The 22,697-nt window shown below is 43.5% G+C and overlaps 1 protein-coding gene across 1 annotated transcript; it reads left to right on the top strand.

The window, feature by feature from the left end:
* The first annotated feature begins 2,563 nt into the window (after positions 1-2,563).
* plek2 (pleckstrin 2) lies at positions 2,564-22,387 on the top strand. Its single transcript, XM_068039436.1, has 9 exons — positions 2,564-2,660; positions 4,713-4,877; positions 6,654-6,835; positions 9,157-9,248; positions 13,871-14,058; positions 15,516-15,617; positions 17,462-17,545; positions 18,054-18,135; positions 21,741-22,387. The coding sequence occupies exons 1-9, from the start codon at positions 2,613-2,615 to the stop codon at positions 21,866-21,868; spliced, it is 1,071 nt and encodes a 356-aa protein (XP_067895537.1). The 5' UTR covers positions 2,564-2,612; the 3' UTR covers positions 21,869-22,387.
* The last annotated feature ends 310 nt before the right edge of the window (positions 22,388-22,697 follow it).

The following is a 22,697-nucleotide window of genomic DNA, read 5'->3' as shown; positions in this document are numbered from 1 at the left end:
ACAGATTCAGATACAATGCTGCAGCCGCTGCATATGTTATTTCCCATCCATGATCCCATGGCACTATTCAAAGTGGAGTAGCAGTGTCCCCCTGGTGTATATTTATCCCTCAACCAACACCATCAAAACAAATGAACAACTGTGAATCTTAATAACTGTAGGGCACCCATATACACTGCATGCTTAAGTAATCTGATCCAGAGGGCATGACTAAAAAAATAAATAATAACAACTTGTATTTATATAGCATTTTAATGTAATAAGATGGCCCAAGGTGTTTCACAGGTGCGTTATAAAACAAAATTTGACACACAAGGAGATATTAGGACAGATGACCAAAGGCTTGGTCAAAAAGGTAAGTTTTAAGCAGTGTCTTAAAGGAGTAAAGTGAAGTAGAGAGGTGGAGAGATTTAGGGAGGGAATTCCAGAGCTTGGGGCCAAGGCAACTGAAGGCACAGCCACCAATGGCGGAGCAATTAAGATCAGGGATGGTCAAGAGGCCAGAATTAAATGAACACAGATATCTTGTAGGGCTGGAGGAGATTATAGAGATAGGGAGGAGCAAGGCAATGGAGGGATTTAAGAACATGAATGAGAATTTTAAAATTGAGGCATTCACGGACTGGGAGCCAATGTAGTTCAGTGAGCACAGGGATGATGGGTGAGTGGAACTTGATGCAAGTTAGGACATAAACAGCAGAATTTTGGATGAACTCCAGGATCTGTAGGAATGAAGATGGGAGACCGGCTAGGAGAGCATTGGAATAATCAAGTCTAGTGGGAACAAAGGCATCGATAAGAGTTTCAGCAGCAGATGACCGGAGGCAGGGACAGAGTTAGGCAATGTTTTGGAGGTGGAAATGGACAGTCTTGGTGATTGTATGGATATGTGGTCAGAAGCTCATCTCAGCGTCAGATATGACACTTAGGTTACAAACAGTCAGGTTCACCTTCTGACACTTGCCAGGGAGAGACTTGGAGTCAGGAGCTAGTGATTGGAGTTTGTGGTGAGGACTGAAGACAATGGCTTCAGTCTTTCCAATATTTAGTTGGAGGCAATTGCTTCTCATCCAGAACTGAACTTTGGACAAGCTGTCTGACAAATCAGACAATTTAGAGGGTAGCTACCTTCTAATTTTCATTTGTAGTGCACAGATGATTCGTATAAGTGTGTGGGACCTTTTATTTTTGCACAGCTGTGCACACACAGTAACCTAAAGTGGCCAACTTGTGTGCAGCCTGCATGGCCACATTTGGGTTGCTGTGTGGCCACGTGGCTTCGAGGGTACATTGGTGGACGGTCAAGAGAGGTGGTTCTGAGGAGAGCTGGGAGGTCTTCAGCATACATGTGGAAACTGACTCTGTGCTTGCAGATGATGTCGCCGAAGGGCAGCATGTAGATGAGAACTAGGAGGGGGCCAAGGATAGATCCTTGGGGGACACCAGAGGTAACGGTAGGGGAGCGGCATGAGAAGCCATTGCAAGTGATACTCAGGCTGTGACAGGATAGATAAGAATGGAACCAGGCCAGGACCCAGCTGGACAACAGTGGAGATGTGTTGGAGGAGAATGGTGTAGTCAATCATGTCAAAGGCTGCAGACCAGTTGAAAAAATGAGGAGGGATAGTTTACCACAACCACTGTTACACAGGATGCTACTTGTGACTTTGCTAAGGGCCATGACTGGTACAGGCACCTCTCCAGTCTTCACCCACACCCAACATTCAATCCATCCAATCAGACTCTAACCCACCTCTCCAATCTCCACGCACCCCACATTCAGTTTATCTAAACACAGACTCTGGGAGTGTGGTTCAGTGATTCCAGGCTGGAATACTGTTATGCCATCTCTAATCTGTTCTCCCTCTGAGTTTGGGTCAATAAATTTGCTTTGTTAATTCACAAAGTGTACAGTTAGAACAGAAACTGGCACAGAAACGTGGCTGGCGTGTGAATTTGAACAGGGCACCTACTGGTCATTTTTCCCAAATTGACTCACGTTTTCCTGTAGAACAATAGTGAGAACACTTCAGAAAGCAATTCAATGGCTCATGAAAGGCGCTATATAAATGCATGTTCTGTACTGAACCTTTTCTTGTTTCTTTACAATTAAGTGCAATAAATGACATTGAAATGTGTCATCCCGTCATTTGCACCTGATGGTGCTATACCAAAAATGAAGCACAAACCATGCAGTCCTTTCCCGCACAAACAAAAAATAGTCTGCAAAATCATTTTGAAGTATCTAAGATGTATGGTCTTTGCAAAATTGCCCTCAAATCCAAGGATCTCACTCTGTTCCTGTGCTGAAGGTTTATGTAAACCTCTCAATTTATCTTGGAGATGTTATAGGCAGCTATGCACTTCTGAATTTTTGCAGTTTGTTCCACAGCCGCAGAGCATGTTTTATTTACAGCATCTGCTGGCCAAATTACTGCCTTAATTATCCTGCAGGCAAGCATTACTCAGAATTAGTCATTCTGACTGCACCCAAGGTGTGGAGGGGGCGGGCGACTCATCGGCATGTCTTGGTGAGGCATTTCCTGAGGTATTTAAAGCCTAGCAATTTGGTGCTGAACACAGAGAGAGAGTCTGGACACTTAGCAGTCAACATGCAAGGAGAAACTGCCATATCAAGGGAGGGATTCTTAGTCAAAAGGGTAAGAAAGCTTAATTCATTTTAAACTGTATATCTAATTTCACCCAGTAAAGTAAGTTCTGTGTCAATATTTCTTGACATTTACAGTGATAGACTTAATAGTGAATCAGTGGAAATCATGATTGTTTCTAATGAGTAAATGGTGCCATGATATGTTTGAGAAAATTTTCAGTGTATTGTAAAGTCTATAAAAATTCTGTTGTGTAAGAATTATTGAATCTTTCAGACTGAAATATTTTGGGACATTTTATTCTTGGCTCTTTATTATCCTCTCCTTAACCCCCTCCTTTGGTATCTTTAGATTTGTTTCTCCCCACAGTGTTGCTTCCCTTGGGCGCACACACACACACAATACTACTAACTATCTGTAAGTTAGGAAATGATAACACTCACCCAGTAATTTTTTTCCTTTGTTCGGGAAGCATCCTTCCGATGCCACCTTTGTCTGAACTTAAAGACTCTTGTATTTTCCTGCTGTTTCCATGAAGTGATGCTGAGGATACCAAGATCTTTTTTTTTAATGAACAATCTTGATACTAAATCACAGGATGCAAAGAAAATAAAGCACCAATGAGTTGTTTGAAAAAACTATTTATCCCCATCTTTTTCTATACAGCAGCTTAGCCTCCTTTGTTAAGGATGGAAAGACTGTAGTCTTTCGTGCCACTGCTGTTACCACTCTGCATGGAAAGATTGAAGTAAGGTGACATGGGCAGTATTAGAACTTCATTGTTATTTAGTGCAGGCCTCCTTCCATGTTGTATTCCCTGATTCTATGATCTCCAGTTCTCTCTGCTGCTGTCCTGAAGGGGCTATCACTGCTGGACAACAGTTCCAGGAGCACTAGAGGTCCTCAGGAGTCTCATTCCAGTGGCCTTTATTCACATGTGAGCCAAGGCACAGAGTGCCAATGGGGATATTCAACTGTGGAAGGAATCGCAGCTAAGCCTGATCTTGTCTTTACCCAACTTCCATGCACGTGCACTTTCTGCTGGAGTCAGTGGGTCCAAACCAGAAGCAATCTTGACCAAATTCCCGCCATTGCTGGTTAGCAGGCCAATTGCAGTCCCAGCTGCTGAGATGAGTTAACTCCAATCAGTTGGGGAACTTTTTGGTCTGAATGACTTAATACCACACCACAAGGTGTACGCAATAAAAAGTCAAAGACAAGAAAAGTCCATTTTGCCCTCAACACATGTCCGTTCAATATACCAATTCACCAAGTTGTGTTATAGCACCATGTCCTCGGGTTACTGAGAAACCAAGATGGCAATCAAAGAGAACTTGAAAAAATTATACTGAATGTCCTTTTTCTTGCTAGGTTTGTTGGTCATTTCTTTGCTACTTACAGGTTCTCGTTGATATTTCTTCTCTATCTTGTCATATTTGATGCATTTAGTCCTGTCCAAATTACAGTGATTTATACAATCGATATTTAAATATGATATTAATTAATCAGGATTTCAAGTTTGACATGTGATAATTTACAAGTACAATGATCACACTTTGAAGTGTAACAGACTCTTCCCCTCCCCCCGCCCCCCCCCCAGCTTACAGATATGTGCTCAATGTAAACCATTTTATTATATGGATAGATTGTGATGACCTGTCCCTTACTTCTATATTTGGTTGCCCGTGAATTTTTCTATTAAGCTATTGGGAAGGTTTAGCATTATTTTTTATTTAGATTGATCACATTATATCAGTGAGGTTTTGATTAGAACAGATAGACCAAGAATTGACACAATTCAGTCAGATTATGTGAGTGTAACAGACAACGGCCTGGGACTCGAAAGTTATAACCACCTGCTTGGGAACAAAATTCCTTTTCCATTGGTTTGTTTAATGTGTCATCGAACATTGCATCATAAAAGAATGTTCCTCCAGTCCTAAAGTTATGAAAATTCAGTGCCGATGTTGATAGATACATTTTTGTGTGTAAAAATTATTATTGTCTGCAAATGTTTGCAATGGTCTTGTGTGACGTTTAAGGGTGTTTCTGCTGTTTAGGGATTGCTGTCAAGAGGATTTTAAGATGAGCGTTTAATTTCAGGGTCACATTGTTCACAACTGGAAAGTGCGATGGTTTGTATTGTCCAAGGACCAGCTTCTCTACTATAAAATTGAAGGAGGAAAGAAGGAGAGTCGCCCCAGGCGCATTATTCCTCTGGAAGGATGTACTCTCCACTGTCCCTGCATGGATTATGAAAACAGGCCGGTAAGAATTATAAAGCATGTTCCTGTGCTTTTTGCCCATGAGTTTGTTGCTTTCAATTGTACAATTTTACAACTGAGTTTAAGATCCTAATTGCAGCATTCCTTTCTGATATTCTCTGTATTGTTCTATAACTTTACAATCGAGAGCAGGATCCCTGATTGCTTTTCCTCTCCCCACCATTCCCAGGGTCACTTCAGGCCAATTGCAGCACCTCTATTACCACTTTCACTGAGATAAGCTAACAGCACATGCAAGACATCAAATCTGGGAACTGCTTGATCCATAGTACATTGCTTTACATGACTTGGTGCATTTAGATACTTAGCTTTGAGGCAACTCTGTTCTGTTGTTTTAAAGAATGCAAAATACATGATTGTGGTACTTTATCAGTATTATTCGTTCATGGGATGTGGGAGTCTTTGGCAAGGTCAACATCCCTAATTTCTCTTGAGAATGTGCTGATGAGCCATCTTCTTTAACTGCTGCAGTCCATGTGGTGTAGGTACACCAATAGTGCTATTAGGGAGTGAGCTCCAGGATTTTGACCAAGCGACGGTGAAGGAACGGTGATATAGTTCCGAGTCAGGATGGTGCGTGACTTGGAGGGGTAATTGCAGGTGGTGGTGTTCCCATGCCTCTGCGGCCCTTGTCCTTCTAGGTGGTAGAATTTGCAAGATTAGAAGGTGCTGTCAAAAAAGCCTTGGTGAATGCGTGCATCTTGTATATGGTACACACTGCAGCCATGGTGCACTGGTGGTGGAGCTAGTGAATGTTTAAGTTGATGGATGCAGTGCCATTCAAGCAGGCTGCCTTGTCCTGGATGGTGGCATACAGTCATAGAGTCATACAGCACAGAAACAGGCCCTTCGGCCCATCGTGTCTGTGCCAGCCATCAAGCACCTATCTATTCTAGTTCCATTTTCCAGCACTTGGGGGCCTGTAGCCTTGTATGCTATGGCATTTCAAGTGCTCACCTAAATACTTCTTAAATGTTGTGAGGGTTCCTGCCTTTACCACCCACTCCTGAGTGTTTTTGGAGCTGCACCCATTCAGGCAAGTGGAGAGTATTCCATCACACTTCTGACTTGTGCCTTGTGGTAAGGCATTGGGGAGTCAGGAGATCAGTCCACCACAGAATTCCAGTCTCTGATCCGCTCTTCCAGCCACAATATTTATATGGCTGGTCCAGTTACATTTTTGATCAATGATGGCCCCAGGATGTTGATGGTGGGGGGGGGGAAATTCAGCGATGGTATTGCCATTGAATGACAAGGGGAGGTATTTAGACTCTCTCTTGTTGGAAAGTTTTGTAACAGAGAACAAGAACAACAAACAAAGAACAGTACAGCACAGGAACAGGCCATTCGGTCCTCCAAGCCTGCGCTGATCATGATGCCTGCCTAAACTAAAACCTTCTGCACTTCCTGGGTCCGTATCCCTCTATTCCCATCCTATTCATGTATTTGTCAAGATGCCTCTTAAACGTCTCTATGGTACCTGCTTCCACCACCTCCCCCGGCAACAAGTTCCAGGCACTCACCACCCTCTGTGTAAAGAACTTGCCTCGCACATCCCCTCTAAACTTTGCCCCTCTAACCTTAAACCTATGTCCCCTAGTAACTGATTCTTCCACCCTGGGAAAAAGCTTCTGACTATCCACTCTGTCCATGCTGCTTATAACTTTGTAAACCTCTATCATGTCGCCCCTCCACCTCCGTCATTCCAGTGAAAGAGTTTTAAAATCAAGCTTGAATGTGTGTTTACCTATTTTGCCAGCTGGTGATTAAATTGAAGGCAAAAAATTCTATTGAGCATTTCCTGGAAGCTTCTTCCCGTGAGCAGCGAGATTCCTGGGCTGCAGACATTCAAAAAATGATCAGAGCTTCCAACCCAGAGCGTCAAGAGCAACTGAACTCTTCAAACATGAACTTTGAAATCCCAGCAAACATTTGCCTCAGGTAAGTGCTGTTGCTCTGTTTCACAATCTGTCACATGTCTGTTTTCCCCCCGAGAATTTTCTAAGTTGCTAACTTATTCTGGAATATAGCTCTATACAGGATGACAGTTCTGCAATAGCTCACTCAAGTGACCATTGGCCATTCTATTGGTGTGAGCCTGGACTGTGAATGCCAGCAGGTTATTTAACCACATGACATATGATGGGCAAGCTTGATTCTGTCTTTATCTGATATCTATACACATGTTCCAGCTCGAATCACTGTCAAAGGAATCACAGAACCATAGAATTGTACAGCACAAAAGAAGGCCATTCAGCTCATTGTGTCAGTGCCAGCTCTTTGAAAGGGCTATCCAATTAATTCCACTCTCCAGCTCTTCACTGCAAAATTTTCCTTTTCAAATATATATCCAGTTTCCTTTTGAAAGTTACTATTGAATTTGCTTCCACCATCCTTGCAGGCGGGCATTCCAGATGATTAGAACTCGATTCGTTTTTTTTCTCTTTGGTCTCCTTGTCTCGAGAGACAATGGGTAAGTGCCTGGAGGTGGTCAGTGGTTTGTGAAGCAGCGCCTGGAGTGGCTATAAAGGCCAATTCTAGAGTGACAGACTCTTCCACAGGTGCTGCAGATAAAATTGGTTGTCGGGGCTGTTACACAGTTGGCTCTCCCCTTGCGCTTCTGTCTTTCTTCCTGCCAACTGCTAAGTCTCTTCGACTCGCCACACTTTAGTCCCGCCTTTATGGCTGCCCGCCAGCTCTGGCGATTGCTGGCAACTGACTCCCACGACTTGTGATCAATGTCACAGGACTTCATGTCACGTTTGCAGACGTCTTTAAAGCGGAGACATGGATGGCCAGTGGGTCTGATACCAGTGATGAGCTCGCTGCACAATGTGTCCTTGGGGATCCTGCCATCTTCCAAGCGGTTCACATGGCCAAGTCATCTCAAGCGCCGCTGGCTCAGTAGGGTGTATATGCTGGGGATGTTGGCCGCCTCGAGGACTTCTGTGTTGGAGATACGGTCCTGCCACCTGATGACAAGTATTCTCCGGAGGCAGCGAAGATGGAATGAATTGAGACATCGCTCTTGGCTGACATACGTTGTCCAGGCCTCGCTGCCGTAGAGCAAGGTACTGAAGACACAGGCTTGATACACTCGGACTTTTGCGTTCCGTGTGAGTGCGCCATTTTCCCACACTCTCTTGGCCAGTCTGGACATAGCAGTGGAAGCCTTTCCCATGCACTTGTTGATTTCTGCATCGAGAGACAGGTTACTGGTGACGTAACATCACCCTGGCTGAGATTATCTAGCTGAGTGCAGTCCAGGCATCAAACCCACGATCCTTGTGATCTGTATGGCTCATACAATCTCAGCCATCAGGGATGCCATAATAATAGCTTTCAGAGAAGTTATAGAAGCACTTTACTTACCCACCTGTTTTGAAAAATATTAATGCTGACCCCTATAATACAGTGATTTGTGGAAATGTGCATTATAAGGGTGTATTCTTGATGTTATCTATTTCTTATTGTAACAACTGGGAAAATGGTCAAGCCTCAATTAAGGTGCATCAGTGGCAGCTGAATCAGCTAATGCTGCTGTTTGTGACCATCTCAACAAAATCTGAAGGAAACGTTTTGCTTAATGCCACAAATCATTGTATGCTTAGGAAGTCTAATATTATCCCCACTTTATTTTATGCAGTAAGGAGAAGGTAAAGTAGATCGGATTGCACATTGCTTCTGATGCTGTTTAATCAATACAATTTTAGTAGTCTTTTACTAATATTTGGTTTAACCATAGAATCAGGGACCCAGAAATTAATATTGTAACTATTAAGATTAATCTCATTAAACTGTATTAGTTTGCAATATTGGGTACGTTCGTGTAGGGGGTTATCTTACTGGACTAATAATCCAGAGAATGTGAGTTCAAATCCCATTGTGGCAGTTCAAGGATTTGAATTTAGTTTTGAAAAAAAAAAAGCTGGTATCAGTGAAATAATCGTTAAACTGCTGGATTGTCATAAAAACTGAACTGCGTTACTAATTTCCTTCAGGGAAGGAAACCTGCCGTCCTTACCTGGTCTGTTATATATATGACTCCAGATCCACATCAACGTGATTGACTCTTAATTACCCTCTGAAGTGGCCTAATAAGGTCTCAGTTGTATCAAAACTATTTTCAGCAGTTCAAGCAGAAGGCCCCCACCACATTCTCAGGGAAACAAGAAATGGGCAATAAATGCCTTGCCAGCAGCACCCACACCCAAAAATGATTAAGTAAATAGAATAAATAATCCCACCTTTTTCATTTATAGTCACTTAAGCATTGACATGCAAGAAACCAACAGTGGGATTAAGGAGATGACAAATGGCGAATACGGGAATACATACAAACTGTGCTTCACAGGTAAGCAAGGGAATGTGGGAACCTGGAGAAGGTTCAAGTTTTGTTTTGCTATTTTCTTTCTTTCCAATTTTCTCCCCTCCCTGTCTGGAGATGGTGATTCCTGCTGGGTGCATAAAAACATAAGAAATAGGAGCAGGAGTAGGCCATTCAGCCCCTCAAGCCTGCCACGCCATTCAATAAGATCATGGCTTATCTGCCCCAGACCTCAGAGTTCCACAGCAGTTTTCTGGTACCAGGCCCAAATGGCCATTCTTCACATGTGTACTTTTAACTTTTTTTTTATTTCCAAAATATACTTTATTTGTAAAAAAAACTGTTAAAAAAATACATTACAAAACAGTTCAAAACAGCACCAAATACAAAGAGTGCGAACGAGATCAGTTTCCTTCAATAGACTTGCCTCACAACCCTTCCATTTCATTTTACCTGCCATGTACTTTTTGCAGCAAACAAATATTTTCTGGATACACCCCAAGTACTTTTAACAATGAGTGCCAAGAGGCTGTTTAACTGTGGTGGGGATCACAGCTATGCCCCATATTCTTCTCACCTGACATCTAATATGTACACATTACAGTTACAGTGACTTGATAAGCTATCGGGGGAAGGAATCTTGGCTAGTTCCCCTCCCTCGTGCTTCTGTTTGTTTTATCCAGAAGTGTAGTAAGGGTCACAGGAATCTCCGTGACCACTTTCACTAATGTACTGCCAAATGTCGCTCATTTCGAGTGGCACTCACTCATTTTGGTTTAATAATATAAAGGACTATTTTGAACCCTTCAAAGTTTAATGTTAATTTGAATGGTGATATTTTCTTCCCTGTAAGGTTTCAACCACAAGAATTTTTTTGGATAAAACACCAAGATTAAATAGAATCACATTGACCTAATCCCATATGCCCACTCTGGTTCCCTAACCCTTTATTCCCTTTCCTTCAATCATCTCTCGAACCTATTTTTAAATATTGACATTGACTCTGCTTCAATCATTAACTCCAGTAACAGATTCTATTAGCTCACAACCCACTGTGCCAAAAAGTTTATCCTGCTTTCAGGTTAATTCTGTTATGTTTAATCTTATATCTAATTCCTCTTTATTCCAGAGCCCTTAATTGCTGGAAACAGTCTGCTTTTGTCTACCCTGTCTAATCCATCCATAATTTTAGATTCCTCCATCAAATCCCCCTTTATTCTAATAATAAACAGCCCCAATTTGTCCTAGGCCCAACCATCTTCAGCTGCTTCATCAATGACCATCCCTCCATCATAAGGTCAGAAGTGGGGATGTTCACTGATGATTGCACAATATTCAACACCATTCGTGATTTCTCAGATACTGAAGTAGTTCATGTCCATATGGAGCAAGACCCTGGCAAGTTACATCCGCACCACACAAGTGCCAGGCAATGACCATCTCCAACAAGACAGAATCCAACCATCTCCCCTTGACATTCAATGGCATTACTATCACTGAATCCCCCACTATCAGCCTCCTGGGGGTTACCATTGACCAGAAACTGAACTGGACCAGCCACATGAATACTGTGGCTACAAGAGCAGGCCAGAGGTTGGGAATTCTGTGGCACGTAACTCACCTCCTGACTCGCCAAAGCCTGTTCGCCATCTACAAAGCACAAGTCAGGAGTGTGATGGAATACTCTCCACTTGCCTGGATGACTGCAGCTTGAACAACATGCAGGAAAGCTCGACACCATCCAGGACAAAGGAGCCTGTTTGATTGGAACCCCATCCACCACATTAAACATTTATTCCCCCTCCCCCACCCCCCCACCACCAATGCACAGTGACTGCAGTGTGCACCATCTACAAGATGCACTGCAGCAATGCACCAAGGCTCCTTAGACAGCACCTTCCAAACCCGCGACCTCTACCACCTAGAAGGACAAGGGCAGCAGATGCATGGGAACACCACCACCTGCAAGTTCCTCTCCAAGTCACACCATCCTCTCCAAGTCACACCATTCTGACTTGGAACTATATCGCCGTTCCTTCACTGTCGCTGAGTCAAAATCTTGGAACTCCCTTCCTAACAGCACTGTGGGTGTACCTACCCCACATGGACTGCAGCGGTTCAAGAAGGTGGCTCACCACCATCTTCTCAAGGGCAATTAGGGATGGGTAATAAATGCTGGCCTGTCCAGTGATGCCCACATCCCATGAAAGAATAGGAAAGTATTTGTATTTCCTCATTCCAGGTGGCATCGCACTATGCTGCCTTGATATCTTTCCTATAGTGTGGAGCCCAAAACTGCACACAGTACTCCAGCTGTGGTCCTACGAAGGTTTTAAGTAAAATCACCATTACACTATGAATTCTGTTCTCCCTGTAAAGGAACAAACTTCCATTAAAAAACTTGACTCACTTAAAATTGAAAATCAGTTCATTTTCTTATAACTTGTGATTTCACAATGTGAGCCATTTAATATTTATAGAGCAAACATTTTCTTAGTATAGGCACAAGTGAATAGGGAACTGTAATTTCCCAATGTAAAGGTTTAAGGAGAGCAATTATATTTGGTAAGGTACAATAGGTAATCTTTTTCGTAATTACAGTTCCATGTATTCAACTTTTATTTTTGGAAAAAAAGTTATGGAAATATCTGGGGATATATTTTGAAACTTTCAAAAGTGGATAAAGGTGGGTCTGTGAGTTAGGTCATGGATCAGTCATGATCTTATTGAATGGCAGAACAGGGGCAATACAGCCTATTCCTGTTCCTAAATTCCTATGTTCCTAAAATACAGGTTAAAAAAGGACTGAAGTTTGGCAGAAATCAGAGAAAAAATGGTTTTAACAGTTGAAAAAGTTATACGTCATCAGTATTCACCCTCAGTGTAGTCTCTGTAAAAGGCAGGTATTGTAACCCAGAAACTAGAGCAGGAAAAGAACACAAAGGTTTTTTGGGAAACCAAAAAATTCATTTACAGGTAAAATTTTGGTTGAGTAAATGTGGAAAAAATGTCTTTTCTTAGGAAAGGGTGTAAACCTTATGTGAAAATTGGAAAAATTGTGAATGGTCAAGCGAGGTGCAAGGTGACAATAAATCAGGAATATTGAAAATGTAGGGCTACACTTTGTGAAATTTGTTTCTTTCTCATTACCCTGTGGGACAAGATTCCTGTCTGCCACCTGCTATTTCTGAACTTGACCTTCACTGGTGATTGTTAAAGTCTATGTGTCCTTTGACTCGCACTTGCCTCTATAATTCTCCTGTTGTGTTTGTAGTGTCGCTTGGCAACCAGTTTGACTTCTTTGCTTTCTGCCAGTTTCTGATACACCGAGCTCATAATGTTTGTTTTGAGGTGGGAACTGATGCTTGAAAAGATTGCTACTGAACATGTCCAAAGAAAAGCCCAAGGAGCAAGTGGTGTCAAGCAGACCTGGGTTCTGTAAACATCTGCATCCTGTTCCTTTCAGTATAACTTTATTTTTCTATCCTTCATTCTAATACATGTCAATGTTTATTTAGTATGATAGTACTACAAGAAAGGACAGGAACGTAAAACTATTTTTAAAGGGACTTCCAATTCCAATTGATGCTAATTACCCTTTTATATTTATATAACATAAGATCTGAAATTTGGGCAATGAGCTTGAGTGTAATATCAAGACTTTATTATATTACAGTTTTTGGCACAGTGTGAAACAATTTAACTCGGATCTAAGTATCTTTTTTTCTGCCTTTTGATCAACAAAGGCATCATTTTAGTTAGCCAACTAGAGAGAAAGGACACAGTGAGCCTCTGGAAAAATGGGTGGAGATTTCTCTCAGAACTAGTGAGGAAGGGCATAGCCATCCCTTAGAGATGGAGGGTCAGGAGAACTCCTCAGAAAGTCGATTTCAAGAAAATATTTCCATGGCAAGACTAATATCACATTGGGAACAGAAGGCCCTTTTAAAAAATGAACAGGGAACAAAAATGAAAACACTGGGCTGAATTTTAGTTTTGAAGGCGGGAAATAGGAATCGGGACTATTTCCAGGTCCTGAAGCAGCCCTGGGAGGAAACGGTCACTCATTGAGATTTTGACTGTGATGGCGTGGAGACAGGTTCCCTGTCTAGTTAAGGGTGGCAGGCAGGATCTCAAAGCATTGGAGGGCCAATCAGATACCTTCCAGTGTCAGTGGAACAGCTGCAGTAAAGGGTAAGTAACAGAGAGGGCACTTCAAAATGAAGGTGCCCACCCACCAACTTTTTTTAAAAATTCAAAAAAATAGAAAAGGAAGCCAGATCACCACTGGGGTTGTGGTGGGGGGGGGGGTTTGTGGTGATGTGGGAAATCCCTCTGCAGGCCTGTGTTTGGCTGCACCCACACCCAGGTGAGCAGGGAGGGCCTGTAGGCCTGCCTGGAGCGCTGGGCCCTGTCGGGTTGGCTGACTGGAAAATCCTGCCCACTGGTAGTTTGGCATTATGGTTCCTTCACCAAAACCATGGTTTTACACATGTTTTTTAGATAGTAGGCCCGCAGTCTCTCACTCGACAAGTTGGAGAGCTCTGAATCTTCACTGAGCAGAATGTTGTCTTTGTGTTTTGTCAATCTCTAGACTAATTCTAGTGGGTGGAGCTAATTATTTAATATTTTTATTCTCCTGTCTAAAGGCTCGACAGTGATTGATTGGCTGGTGTCCAGAAGTGTTGTCCATTCCCGTTCAGATGGCGTCACATTAGCCTCTCTTCTAATTGAAGATGATCTCATTAAACCAGTCGGGGATAAAAGCACAAAAGCTATGTGGAATATTGCCGGCACAGATCAGTTCCTCGACGATTCAACAGCACTTTATTGTTTTGTAAGTCTCCTGTAGTGCACAGCATTGCTGTTTCTCTTTTGTTCCCATTCATTTTCTCCTCTTCTAAAGGTCTTTATTCTTTGCTGGAATATGGTTCCAATGGTGTCAGGGTGCCTCCAGTACCCCACTCAAATTAGGGCTACCAATGCTCTCGAATTGCCCTGGAGTGTCCTGGAATGGGACCTGAATCTCCCGGACATCGGTGCTAGCAGCCTGAGAGAACTTTATCCTTTTCATTTCCTATTGCATTAGCATCCCTCTGGCTCTGCAATGTCAGCAACTGTCCCTGCAGAACATCCTTCAGCTTGGTGACATCACTACACTGCACAGGGCTGGACACCAAATGGGGTTTTTGGCTGTAGGTTATAATAACCATCCCATCATTAGATTTTTTTTTGTTGCTTCTGACCAACTGAATTGTTACTAGGGAAACAATTTTTTCCTCAAATCAAAAATAAGTTTTGGTTGCAAGCAAACCTAAGTGCCGAGTTGAATGGGTGACTGCCATTGAGGACTTAAAGAATCTGAGTATGGATGTTATTCCTAACTCTGTAAGCATGACTGATAGGATCAATATTATTCTAAACTCCATTCTGTGACCTCAAATATTTCTCAGTGCTTTGCTGCTGCTTTATTTCCTCTTTTGCTTCCAAACATTGCTAACTTTTGTTGTTGAGGATGAAAATATCTAATTTGCGTGACTGCATGCTATTCAATCTTTGCATTGGAATTGTGGGTTACAAGTCAATGCCAATGAATGTAAATTATTGAATCTGTGACTGGTGAACATGTGAACGCAGACATCCAATCTTTGTGTGTGTCTGTTGTTTGTGGGGGTTGGAAATCATAGAATCATACAGCACAGAAGAGGCCATTCAGCCATTGTGCCTGTGCCAGCTCTTTGAAGGAGCCATCCATTTAGTCACACTCCCTCACTCTCTCCCTACAGCCCAGCAATTTTTTTCTTTTTGATGAATATCTCCAATTACTTTTTGAAAATTACTATTGAAGCTGCTTTCACCACCCATTCAGGCAGTGCATTCCACATCATAACAACTTGCCCTTGTAAAGTAAATGTCTCCTCATCTCCCCTCTGGTTCTTCAGCCAATTATTTTAAATCTGTGCCCTCTAGCTGCCGACCCTCCTGCCGGTGGAAACAGTTTCTCCTGGTATGATAGACTGAAAACCTGGTTGGGTCATCGTCTCAGGATGGTTTTAAATTGTGAAATGAGGCAGAGCCATCAGTGATTGCACCACCAAGCTTCAGTATTAAAATACTTTACAGGAACGTTAGATGTCAGTTTGACTCCATTAGTTTTTGACGCTATGTTGTGACTCCTAAAGGACAAACCAATGACATTTTTAACTCCTATCCCAGTCATAAGGGATGGGGTGGTGGGAGGAGATGCTGGAAGAGAAGCAACAACTTAACTCCTGTATTTTGCATTTTCTGTAGGCAAAAAATGAGAGGAAGACGGATAGTCCGAGTGATAAGATTGAAATACCTCACGTGGAGCTTAGTGGCAAGATTGTGAAGCAAGGGTTTTTGATGAAGCAGGTAACTTGGTTCCTAATCTCATATTTCATTTGGCTTAAAAAAAGTTGGTTCTGTCAAACCCTGTGATTGAAGAACCATGGTGATCTCTCAGAAAAGTTGCATTATGTGATTAATTATGCTCCCTGAATACCTTCAATGACAATGTTTCCCAGAATTGGTATATTGATTGCTATAGTTTTAAAGTGAATTTGTTAATGGAGTAATACACACCAGAAAAGTCAGGGTTTAACCCCTGATCTGTGCTGAGCTACCTGGTCAAGGGAAAAATTAACCAGTGACCAATTATTCAGTGATCCCTTGTTGGAAAGTGCAAATGTTATTTAAGGAAAGGATCAGGCCTGGTTGTACAACCACCTCACACTTGGTAGCCTTAAACATAAAGAATGGGCAATTGGACATGGTACCAGAGACCAGCTGATGCCCTTGGTATCGTATCCCAGCATCAGTCAGTGGCAGTAATTTAACTTTGGGCAGTAGTGTAAAATGTGTAATATCGAATCAGCTGCCCATTATACATCTCTCCTGATCTTCACTTCAGTTGACCTCAGTGGAAACAATAATCAGGAAAAATGTGTAATAGGTGGCTGATCTGATATTACCCATTTTACACTATCGCCCAAAGTCAAAATTACCCCCATTACCCCCACTGTCTTCATAATTGGAAGAGGAAAGTTAATGGGAATGTGGGGTGTGGGCATCATGAGGGGAAATAAAGGGCTGGATTTTACTATGGGCTTCAGGATCCTGACCCCAAATGGGGGTCATGGGCCCGCGCTTGCTGGAAACGTGTTGGCCTCTCCATGTGGGTGCTGCTGAGGCAGGTTGTCGACCAACATGGAGGCACCCTCAGAGGGGTTCATGAAATTTATAAGTGATGAGGACCGAAGCTGGTAAGGCTCCTCGAAGAGGAGGGAAATCGCTCTGGAAGATTAGTTTGGGCCATGAATGTGGCCTTTCCTGCCCGCACCCCATCATTGGGGCATGAAGCTTCCAGCTCCGAAGACCCCCAGCCTGCCACAGGGAGGTTGCCTCCATGGACCTGGCAACCTCTGTATGTGATGAGGAGCCCACTCTGCCAGTGGCAAAATGCCAACAAGGCTGTAAAATTGCCCCTAATTGGGGCCTTAATCATCTTAATTGGCTGCCGATCCAATTCCCCACCCGCCCCTGGGAAACTTTCCCAATGGTGGGAATGCATCGGGGAACAATCCTAATGCAGTTCCCCACTATTTTCGCAGTCTCCACTGCCTCCAATCCTGTCTCCATGGGCCTAGGAAAATCCAACCCAAATTTTCCAAGCGGTGGATTTGGCTTTTTTTTTTCTAAACTATTTTTGCCTTGTTTAAGTAGATGGGAACTACTGGGAATGGTGTAGAAGATGTGCACATTTTGACTTATTACCACTGCACTGGTTGATTTGATAAATAAATACATGTGTTGCTCTTTTATTATTACCAGATTTTAACTCTATTACATAATCTCCACGCAATTTTCCATAGAGCTGCTTCAAATGCGCTCGAGCTCAGATGATGTTTTGAATTAGAGCATCTTTGAATAGAGGCCATGTTTGCAGTTGTCATGTAAGCTCAATTTTTGCCATCAGATTGTGAAGTCAAATTTGTTAATTTAACCACTGAAGGGCCAGTGACACTGTCAGACTGGATGGTTTTATGTCCTTAGCTGGAAAATGCTGCCAAGTTTTGGTTTGTGCTGCATTCAAGATAATCTCTGGTTTTTAACATAATGTGAAATATTTTAAGATCTGCTGTACAAATTATATTATCTCTGTAGCTATCTTTCTCACTTCCAAGATCCTAAATATTGGGAATTTTCTTTGTGCTTAGGGACACAAAAGGAAGAATTGGAAAGTGAGAAGATTTGTTCTGAGGGCAGAACCTTCACACCTGCACTACTACGATCCCTGCAAGGTAAATGTTTGGTGCTTTAACTCCCGTTCTCTGTGAGAATATGTCTCCAGCTTCATCTGTCTCTGTCATGTCACTTCAGGATCAGGTGATGGGAGGGGTGCACATAGCAGAATGAGGTATTCATCTCAAATTTTTCCCCGTTACTTGGACATCCCCTGCTGCTTATATCCAAATCCAGCCAAGAATGAATGTTCCGATATTTTTTTGTAAATTATATCTAACACGCTTATTGCATTGAACCACACCACTGAGATCCTAATCTCACCCACATCACTGAAGGTAGATGGCAAGCAGAGGACTAGGATTAACGGCTCTGTTAAAATAGAAAAGAAAGGAACATCATATGAACATTTCGCTCATGTACAATTTCGAGCCTGAAGTGTCTCATGTATTGTGTGATATTCAAAATAGAGATTACAGTATAGCTGCAGTTAATTCCATACAATTATTTTGAGTAAATGATAGAAGTGTTCTTGACTGATCTGAAGTAACTGTTTTCCATCATTAGGAAAAAAATGATCAGCCTGTTGGTGGCTTGTCACTTCGAGGCTGTTTGGTGTCTGCTTTGGAAGACAATGGAATCCCACCAGGTGAGGCTTGGTTTCTCTTTATTAGAAACAGATGAAAATAGAGGGATCAGTTCAGCAAATTGGCCAATGAAACCTTGGGCAACATTTGTGAGGTGCTTAAAATAGTACAGTAATGTGGTACTGGTTGTGGTACTGGACTAGCAGCAGAGGTCATGTTTTAATCAACTACTATAAAGCTGGTCATTTGTAAACTGGCACCAGAAAGAGGGAAAACAATGAAATCATAAAAATTACTAAAGGGAAGGGATCCTGCAACCCCTGTCCAGTCTGGTGTACAGGTAACTCCAGTCTCATGCTACCTGGTTGACTCTGAAATTGCCTCTGAAATGGGCTATCAAGCCACTCAGTAGTTAAGACAACTACTACTTAAGAAGAATGCCCAGCTCACCACGACCTTCTTGGGACAACTAGGGGCAATAAACAAAGCCTTGCTGGGCCACCTACATCTTGAGAACAAATAAAATAATTGTAAAACAAAAATTTATGAAAAGTTAATTCTACAGACAGATGTTGGTAGCAAGCATTGACCAGAGGCTATGCTGGCATTCAACTGTCTTAAGATATTTAATCAAAAGCATGATTGCAAAATGCAAAACTTCTGGGTTTCATTTGATCATATAAAGGAGCAATGCAGACCACACTTTATTTTTGAATTTAAAGATTATGCCCGCGATTACCTCACCTGTGAAAAGGCAGCTCTCAGCCAAACAATTAGGGGAGATGAAAGGACAGCATGCCCAAGGACGATGTTGCAATGAGCAGTATGCACAATATAAGTTTGAAAATAGAAGGTTGTCCTATGTTTTTTGTCTTTTCCAACCACAAATGGCAGAACATTGCTGAAAGGAAAAAACAACTGACAGTTGTATAGGCTTTCCCAAGGTTCTGTAAATCACCCAGTGATCATCATGTTGCTCATGTGTCAGCCATGACACAGTTTGTGGCACACTTGTCTCTGAGTCTGCAGGTTTCGGGTTCCAGAGTGGGACTTGAGCACAAAAAGCAAGGCTGATGCTGAAGGAGTACTGCACCATCAGCAGTGTTGGCTGTTGGATGAGATGTTAAACCGAAGCCCCATCCGCCTGCTTGGGTGCATGTAAAACTGGGTTGTCCAACTTTTTCACGTGGGGGTGGGGGGGGGTGGCCACATTACAATTTTTGTCTTACGTGGGGGGTGGTGAGACAATTACAGAAAGATAAAGGCATTAAAAATTCATCTTGCTATTAATCAAAACAACAAGTATGTATTTTTGTGAAGCAGCTTTAAATGAAAAGACAAATTTCTTGACTTACTTTCTCTTCACTATGTTGGACACTGATTTAGTGAGATACCTGGCAACACTCTCTCTCTGTCCTCCCCTCTCTCTGTCCTTTCCCCTCTCTCTGTCCTTTCCCCTCTCTCTGTCCTTTCCCCTCTCACTGTCCTTTCCCCTCTCACTGTCCTTTCCCCTCTCACTGTCCTTTCCCCTCTCACTGTCCTTTCCCCTCTCACTGTCCTTTCCCCTCTCACTGTCCTTTCCCCTCTCACTGTCCTTTCCCCTCTCCCTGTCCTTGCCCTCTCCCTGTCCTTGCCCTCTCTCTGTCCTTGCCCTCTCTCTGTCCTTTCCCCTCGCTCTGTCCTCACCCTCTCTCTGTCCCCCCTTTCTGTCCCCCCTCACTCTGCACCCCTCTCCATTCACCCTCTCTCTGTCCCCCCCTCTCTCTGTCCCCCCCTCTCTCTGTCCCCCCCTCTCTCTGTCCCCCCCTTTCTGTCCCCCCCTTTCTGTCCTCCCCCTCTCTCTGTGGCCCTCATCTCTGTGCTGCCCTCTCTGTGCCCCCCATTCCCCCTCTCTGTGCCCCTCCCCCCTGTGCCCCCCTTCTCTGTGTCTGTGCCCCCACTCTCTCTTGTCCCCTACTCTCTCTTGTCCCTCACTCTCTTTTGTCCCTCACTCTCTCTCTCCCCCCTCTCTCTCCCCCCTCTCTCTCTCTCCCTCGTCCCTCTCTCTCTCTCTCTCGTTGCTCTCTCTCTTGTCCCCCTCTCTCTCTCTCTGCCTCTCTCTCTCTGCCCTCTCTCTCTTTCTGTCCCCCTCCAGGTTCCCCTCTCTCTGTCCTCCCTCTCTTTGTCCTCCCTTTCTCTCTCTGTACCCCTCTCTTTCTGCGCCCCCCTCTCCCTCCCCCACGCTCCTGCCCCCCGCCCACCTCTCTCTGCCCCACCTCTCTCTGCCCCACCTCTCTCTGCCCCACCTCTTTCTGCCCCCCCCCCTCCCTGCCCCCCTCTCTCTGTCCTCTCCCTACCCCCCTCGCTCCCTTCTCCCTGCCCCCGGTCCCTTGTCCCCTGCCTCCTTCCCCTCTCTCCCTGCCCTCCCCTCTCTGCCCTCCTCTCTTCCGGTCCCCCCTCTCCCTGTCCCCCTCTCTCTGCCCCCCCTCTCTCTGCCCCCCCTCTCTCTGCCCCCCCTCTCTCTGCCCCCCCTCTCCCCGGCCCCCCCTCTCCCCGGCCCCCCCTCTCCCCGGCCCCCTCTCTTCCCGTGCCCCCCTTTCCCTTTCCCCCCTCTCCCTGCCCCACTCCTCCATGCCCCCTTTCCCTTTCCCCCCTCTCCCTGCCCCACTCCTCCACGCCCCCCTCTCTCTGCCCCCTCTCTTGGCCCTCCTCTCTCTCTGCACCCTTTCTCCCCCCTCTCTCTGCCCCCCTCCTTCTGACCCCTCTCTTTCTCTATCTCTGCTCCCCTCTCTCTCTGCCCCCTTTCTCTCACTCTGACTATTGCTGAGAGCGGGAACAGCGGTTTCCGAACTTCGGACAGATTCGTGGTTTTCCGGCAGGCTTTTAAAAAAAATTGGAACCTGCCAGAAAACCCCGAAGCTGTCCGAAGTTCAGAAGCTGCTGTTCCTGCTCTTAGCACCTGTCAGCTATGAATATGGAAAGGAGTGTTTATGAGCATTAGATAAAGAAGTGAGCTTCGAAATTCCAATTCAGCTGTGAAACTGATAGTGCGATATTTTTTAAAAAACCATTGTGGTCGGACAGAAGACGTCATTGGGAAATTTCTCATTCCGCAAATTACCAGTCACAGACATCAACATTTTTTACCACTGACATGTTGCCGACCCCTAGCGAGGACAAGGAACGGCCAGGTACAGCTTACATCCGCGGGCCGGATGGAAACCTTTGGCAGGCCAGTTCCTGGCCTGCGAGCCATGTGTTGGACAATCCTGATGTAAAAGATGCTATTTCGAAGACGAGCAAGGGCAGTTATCCCTGGTGGCCTAGCCAATATTTATCCATCAATCAACATCACAAAACAGGTTATCTGGTCATTGTCACATTACTGTATATGGGAGTTTGTGGTTTGCAACTTAGCTGCTGCATTTCCTGCATAGCAACAGTTCAAAAGGACTTCATTGACTGTAAAGCACTTTAAGATGTCCAGTGGTCATGAAAAGTACTCTATAAATGCAAGTATTTTTTTATTTTTCATGTAGAAATTTATAGATTCCTTCAAAGCGACGGCTTGTGTTACGGAGCTGTGAAGACTTGGCTCACCTAATGTTTTGTTTTTCCCATGCAGAAGAGGTGCTTTTTTAACATAACAAATATAAACTTTTATCCTTTTGCTGATTTAATCTTTCAGGAATAAAGGGAAATGTTCAGGGTAATCTCTTCAAGATCATAACCACAGATGACGTGCATTATTACATTCAAGCTGGCTCCCGTGCTGAAAGGTCAGAGTGGATCCAGGCAATCAAACAGGTGACATAAACTTGTTGCAAAAATGCCCTCAGTTGGATCTGGAAAGAACAGAGGAAATGAACTGAAACAGAATTTCTAAAAGTTCTTCTATTTCACGGCATTTGGTTGTTCAAAGCAGTGATATATCACCAGAGAAGGCAGTCTTGAATGTGAAAACAGTTGTCAGTTATTATTTCTCTCTCACCTACTCTCACATACATCTACGTTGTCAACATAAATTACCCATTGGCTTTGCGTTCTCTGTTGCTGGAAGACTGAGTGAACACGACAGACTTTGGAAATGAAACAGGGACTGCCGAAGGTTATAATCTCCAGGTTTTGGATTAATATTTGCTATTTGCCCATCTGTTAATGTTTTATGAATACAGAATTACCAGACTGATAACATGGCACTCAACAACCCCCGATAGCCATGCTGTACAGAAACAATACCTTTCAATGAAATCTCAGGCGAGATAGAAAATAAGGCCTTTTGTATTTAATTTCCCAAATTATTATTTATGTACTTTATTTTTCTAGATATCATTTTGCAGTTCCTTTTTGTCATGTTATTGGTTTAATTTGTACCCAAATATAAATATCTTGAGGAAATAACTGATGTATTTGGATTTTGTTTTTCTCTTAAAATATTATTCAGCACCATTTAAAGTTGGTCTGCAATTTTGAGCGTAATTGAAAGGATAAAAATTTAATTTAAAGGAGGAAGCTGGATGTTTTGAAGTTGTTTATCTCATCTCTAGTCAATCTTAAGTCAACTAATTGCAGCCAGTAGGCACAAATGATTGTGCTCCTGGACTGGCGACTGATGGGGAGGAAGGGAATTAAATGGATTGCTATC

This window comes from Heterodontus francisci, chromosome 9, assembly GCF_036365525.1.
Source record: "Heterodontus francisci isolate sHetFra1 chromosome 9, sHetFra1.hap1, whole genome shotgun sequence".
Classification (NCBI taxonomy): Eukaryota; Metazoa; Chordata; class Chondrichthyes; order Heterodontiformes; family Heterodontidae; genus Heterodontus; species Heterodontus francisci.
Note: the sequence above shows the minus strand (reverse complement) of the source record. Positions and strands in the feature narration are given on the sequence as shown.